Genomic DNA, 6143 nt, shown 5'->3' with positions numbered 1-6143 from the left:
GTGTGTGTGAGAGTGAGTGTTTGTGGGTGGATGTGTGTGAGTGTTGTGTGAGTGGTGTGTGTGTGTGTGTGTGTGTTTGTGGTGTGTGTGTGTGGTGTGTGGAGTTGTGGTGAGTTTTTGAGTGTGTGTGTTTGAGTGTGTGGTGTGTGTGGGGTGTGAGTGTGTGTGTGTAGTGTGTGTGTGTGGAGTGTGTTGGTGTGTGAGTGTGGTGTGTGTTAATATGTGTGTGTTTTCATCGCAGGGTTTCTGCTCGTGGCTGGACGCCATCTTCAGAATAAAGTGGAGTATCATCTGCAAACACGCTGTCCAATGTTGTTATGGTGACGTATTCTTATTCACTGACTTTCCTCCCTCCTTCCCTCTCTCCTCTTCCTCCTCCTCTCTCTTCCTCTCTTTCCTCTTCCTCCTCCTCTTCCTTTCCTTCTTCCTCTCCTTCCTCTCCTTTCCTCTTCCTCTCTTCCTCCTCCTCCTCCTCCTCCTCCTCCTCCTCCTCCTCCCTCCTCCCCTCCCTCCTCTCCTATCTTCCTTCTCCTCCTCCCCTCTTCCTCTTCCTTCTTCTCCTCTTCCTCTTCCTCTTCCTCTTCCTCCTCTTCCTCTCCTCTCCTCTCCTCTTCCTCTCTCTTCCTCCTCCTCTCCTCTCCTTTTCCTCTCTTTCCTCCTCTTCCTCTCCTCTTCCTCTTCCTCTTCCTCCCTCCCCTCCTCTTCCTCTCCTCTTCCTCTTCCTCTTTCCTCCTTCTCTCCTCTCTCCTCTCCTCTCCTCCTTCTTCCTCCTCCTCTTCCTCCTTCTGCAGGGACGAAGAGATCAGGGAGAAGTGCGGTGAGGATGCTGTTCACTATCTGTCCTTCCAGCGTCACATCATCGGCCTGCTGGTCGTCGTCGGCGTTCTCTCTGTCGGCATCGTCCTGCCCGTCAACTTCTCCGGAGACCTGCTGGGTGAGAACCAACAGCAGCCGGCCGCAGTTCCTTTTTCTGTCACTTAATACAAACAAATGTCCTCGGACGCTCGCGACAGAGTGTCCAACTCTAATGTGTCCAACGTATGTTTAGCTTGTATGCTAGCTATGTTTTGGGGACAGGATGTGATCTTTTTCATTTGGTCTGGACTTTAAACAGTTGGTTTATCAGACTGTCTCACAGTGTTCTCGCTTTGTGTTGGTTTTAGTCCGAATTATCAGTAAAGATGCTTTCCTAAACCAAGGAGCGCCCAGACCTCCTTCTAAAGAAGGTAACAGTCAGACCAGAGTCTGTAGGAGGTCTGTAGGAAGTCTGTAGGTCTGTGTTTGCTGTCTGATGGTAGATGGTGGTTTTAGCTCAACCTGGACTGTGTAGTATCCGCAGTAATTGAAAAAGTACTTTTACTTGAGTAAAAAACTGCAAAAGTACAAACATGTTTGTATCAAAACTTATAAAAAGTAAAAGTATGCAGAATAATGTACATGGATTATAGTTATTGATGCATTAATGTGTTCATCACCTGGGTAAGGTGGAGCTGGGTAACTAGGGAATTTCCCTCCATTGAGGATCAATAACGTTAGATTTTATCCTCCTGAGTAATACTATATAAGCAGTGATTTGCTGGTTATATTTTGCATTATAAACATGTAAAGAACATTCGGTACCTGTACACACTGTACTGTACTGGAGTTGTGTTTGAGCTCCTTATTTATTATTTATTAGTTTTATGATCATTCATGTTGAACAATAATTGACAGTGTGTAATATTTGGTGTTTGTAATCCCACTGTATGGACACAAATATAATATATAATAAACATTAAAGGCCGACTTCTGTCCCGAATGTTTCCTGATGATAACCTCTGTCCTCTGCTGATGTTTATTCCAGAAAACAACGCCTACAGCTTCGGACGCACCACGATAGCCAACCTGAAGTCTGGGTGAGTCCCTGAGGATTTCTGCTCCGATAAAACGGGACCAGCAGTCGTATCTGAGCTGCTCTCACAGTCTGATAGTTAGCTAGCTAAATGTTTTATTAATAATGTAATTAATAAGTGACTGTTATTGATTTGTTTTGATAATAATTAGCACTGTATTATATGCACAATGTACTTAATCTTGTAGGAAACTCATTCAATTCAGAGACTAGATTTCCAGTCAGGGAGTTGTTGGAGTCCTGCTGGTACATTATATGACTGGTAAAGGATTAAAAAGAGTGGGAACCCTGAAGTGATTGTTTTTTATTGGAGGAAATTCGGGCCCAGATCTGCTCCGCTGGGACAGCCTCAGTTTTTGGGGCTCAGTCGGGTCATAACAGCGGTTTTGTTTGGCAACCCACATTCAGGTGGTCCACAGTGTCCTGAAGGAGTCTGTTTCAGATCATCTGTGTGTCCAGTACAGAAACTGTGGTTAGCCTAGCTTAGCACAAAGACTGGAAGCTGGTGGGAACTGTTAGCTTAGCTTTGAGCTCGGAACAATAAAGATTTCTGTGAAACGTTTTTGTCCAGGACGAATCTGCTGTGGCTGCACACTTCGTTCGCCTTCATGTACCTGCTGCTGACCGTCTACAGCATGAGGAGGCACACCTCCAAGATGCACTACAAGGAGGACGACCTGGTAGGACCTGGTCCAGGTCTCACAGACCACAACAACATCTCATTCAGTCTGATGTCTGTGTGGAGCCATCACGCCCTTCTGTGTTTTAATCCCAGTTCTGTGTCTCGCAGGTGAAACGCACTTTATTCATCAACGGCATCTCGAAGTACGCTGAGGAGAGTCAGATCAAACAGCACTTTGAGTGAGTTCACTGCTCGTCTCCGTCTCTTCCTGTCCCTCAGACCGACACCAGAGCCTGGTTAAAGCTTTAATAATGAATCCATTATGTAATGAGGAATAAGGCTGAACAGTGTCGACCTGCTGCTGGAATCAGTCGGTCAAATTGAAAAAAATGTCCTATTTGTATCATGTGATCTGTGCAGTTTAAAGGTTTCTGTCAATGTTATTATTATTATTATTATTATAAGGATCTGAATGTGTGTTACTCCTCAGGCAGGCCTATGAGAACTGCACAGTGCTCGAGGCTCGAATCTGCTACAACGTGGCCAAACTGATGTCTCTGAACGCTGAGAGGTGAGACAGACAGTCAGGGCCCAGTGCATGCTGGGATACAGTCCAGCTCTGTGTATAGAGTATGACAGTGTGTCCGTGCTGTGTGTGTCTGTCAGGAAGAAGACGGAGCGCAGTAAGAAGTTCTTCACTGACCTGATGGCGAAGGAACACGTTCCCACCATGATCAACCCCAAACCCTGCGGACACCTCTGCTGCTGTGCCATCACCGGCTGCGAGGAGGTCTGCTCAAATAGCAATAATGTCAATAAACCATGTGATTTACTCTGCTCTGGTTATTTTTAATGTTAAAGTTTTATCTGGATCAAATGAGACCTGGTCTGGTTCCATGTGCTGGGTCAGTGTTAGCTGTTAGCGTGTTAGCAGTGAATTAGCAGTCTACAATTGTCCTGCAGGAGGAGGCGGTGAGCTACTACACCAAGAGGGAGTCCAAGCTGAAGGAGGAGTACAGGAAGGAGAAGGAGAAGGTCCACACCAAACCACTGGGCATGGCCTTCGTCACCTTCCAGAACGAGTCCATGACTGCAATGTGAGGCACTGCCTGGCCCCGCCCCTTACCTGACCCCGCCCCGTATCTGACCCCGCCCACCAACAGATTATAAAACAATAATTAGTTAATTTGTCACTTTGTTTCCACAGTTTGTTTTTATTTGTTGAAACTGTAATACACTTCCTGTTTACGATGCTCTGACCACACCCCCTTATCTCTGGCCACACCCCCTTCTCTTTGGCCCCACCCCTCTATTTTCACAGTATTTTGAAGGACTTTAACGCCTGCCAGGTTCAGGGCTGTCGGTGTCGTCAGGAGCCACAGTCCTCTCAGTTCAGCGAGGTTCTTCACGTTTACAACTGGAGTGTTTCGTACGCGCCCGACCCGCAGAACGTCCGCTGGTACATCCACGAGCTCCGCCCGCCACATACAAAACAAACGCACCCTTCATCCTCAGCTCATGTGTGTTGGTTTATTCCTGCAGGGAGCACCTGTCGCTGGGCGGGATCTCCTGGTGGATCCGCTGCTTCATCATCAACTGCATCCTCTTCATCCTGCTCTTCTTCCTCACCACGCCCGCCATCATCATCTCCACCATGGATAAATTCAACGTCACCAAGCCCGTGGAGTATCTCAACGTAAGGAAGCCGCTCTGCCGCTCTGCCGCAGGGTTGTGTTCATACGATGTGAACTGATTGTTGTGACTCTTGTTTTGGACAGAACCCCATCGTGACCCAGTTCTTCCCCACGCTGCTGCTCTGGGCTTTCTCCGCTTTGCTGCCCACCATCGTCTACTACTCAGCCTTCTTCGAGGCTCACTGGACCAGGTGAGTGGCGTGCGATCATGGGAGTTTTTGTCTTCACCACTACTGACACCATCCAGACATCTGATGACTAAAATCCTTATAAAGCACCAAGATCTAAACAGTGGATGGTAAAAATGTGGCTTCAGATTGGATAACAGCTCCAGGTTATCACTGCATATAGAAGCTCTGCAGTTTACACACCGTTGAATGATTATAGATTATTGATTTAATTGATCCGTCTGTGTCTGCAGGTCTGGAGAAAATAGGACGACGATGCACAAATGTTACACCTTCCTGATCTTCATGGTTCTGCTGCTGCCGTCTCTCGGACTCAGCAGGTAATAATCTGTTGGCTGTAAGAGTCCGTCCCTGAGTGACCTTTGACCTCTGCTGTCCTCACTGAAACTCTTTCTCTTGCAGTCTGGACGTGTTCTTCCGCTGGCTCTTTGATAAGAAGTTCCTGGCTGATGCCAAAGTCAGGTTTGAGTAAGTGGTTCAATATAATCTGTAATCCCTCAGCGGTCCTCGTTTATACCTTTAAACTTAATGTCAGCATCAAGATTGAAATAAAATCTGCATTTTAAAATAAAACGAATTACAATGGAAGTCCAAAACAAAGAAGATTCAAACACTCGTTTTAAATGTATAATATGTTTTATTATTGACTGACTTCCATCTGTAGCCTTTTTTATGCGCTCTTATTTTGAAACAATCGATCAGTCAGTAGCAGGTTGTCTGCTGTGTCCCTTCAGGTGCGTCTTCCTGCCAGATAACGGAGCGTTCTTCGTGAACTACGTCATCGCCTCGGCATTCATCGGGAACGCCATGGACCTGCTCCGGATCCCGGGTCTGCTCATGTACATGATCCGGCTGTGCCTGGCCCGCTCCGCCGCCGACCGCCGCAACGTTAAGAGGGTGAGCACGCCGACCCAGATCGGTCTGTGGTAACCTGACGACGCCACGTAGTGACTGTGATGAGCATTACAGCCTCAGGGGGCCCCACTGTGGTCACTTCCTGTCTGACACACTGTGTTTGGTCCCTGCAGCATCAAGCCTACGAGTTCCAGTTCGGAGCCGCGTACGCCTGGATGATGAACGTCTTCACCGTGGTGATGGCGTACAGCATCACCTGCCCCATCATCGTCCCCTTCGGTCAGTCTAATGCTAATGCTGCTAATACTGCTGCTACAGTATTAATACCCAGAGTTGAGACTTTAAGTCCGCACTGACTCACCTGTCACCTGCAGGTCTGATGTACATGCTGCTGAAACACCTGGTGGACCGATACAACATGTACTACGCCTACCTGCCCTCCAAACTGGACAAGAAGATCCACTCAGGAGCCGTCACCCAGGTGGTGGCCGCGCCCATCCTCTGCCTCTTCTGGCTGCTCTTCTTCTCCACTGTACGCACAGGTAAGCCCCCCCCCGCCCCGACCCCTGCTAGACAACCACTGAACCACCTGTTTGTCAGTCCAAACAGGATCTCAGGTGAGTCGAGACCAAATGAGAGCCGATGGAAACAGTCGATAAACTGAAGTTGTTCGACATTTACTTTTTGTTGTTGAATGCTAACTAATGCTAATTAATGCTAACAGGTTTCGAGACGCCGACCTCCATGTTCACTCTGGTTGTTCTGATCGTCACCATCGTGGTCTGTCTGTCTCACGTCTGCTTCGGACACTTCAAGTACCTCAGTGCTCACAACTACAAGGTACGGCCGCCGGTTTGTTTCAGCAGTTTGTTCCAGCTGTTTATTCCAGCTGT

The 6143-nt window shown here is 47.8% G+C and overlaps 1 protein-coding gene across 1 annotated transcript; it reads left to right on the top strand.

The window, feature by feature from the left end:
- Positions 1–262: 262 nt before the first annotated feature.
- On the top strand, positions 263–6090 carry LOC118326662 (CSC1-like protein 2; the record flags this gene model as incomplete). The annotated part of the gene is given in 17 exon segments (XM_035659697.1): positions 263–279; positions 792–934; positions 1844–1895; positions 2463–2571; positions 2682–2752; positions 3004–3084; positions 3180–3303; positions 3477–3610; positions 3835–3972; positions 4056–4209; positions 4292–4398; positions 4629–4715; positions 4798–4863; positions 5130–5292; positions 5424–5529; positions 5625–5792; positions 5975–6090. Coding segments are annotated over 17 exon segments (1836 nt in total), but the record flags the coding sequence as incomplete, so codon positions are not given.
- Positions 6091–6143: the final 53 nt, after the last annotated feature.

This window comes from Morone saxatilis, unplaced genomic scaffold (assembly GCF_004916995.1).
Source record: "Morone saxatilis isolate NCDOM2014 unplaced genomic scaffold, NCSU_SB_2.0 Contig17, whole genome shotgun sequence".
In the NCBI taxonomy this organism is placed as follows: domain Eukaryota; kingdom Metazoa; phylum Chordata; class Actinopteri; family Moronidae; genus Morone; species Morone saxatilis.
The sequence above is the reverse complement of the archived record's forward strand: the minus strand, read 5'-3'. Positions and strand labels throughout refer to the sequence as shown.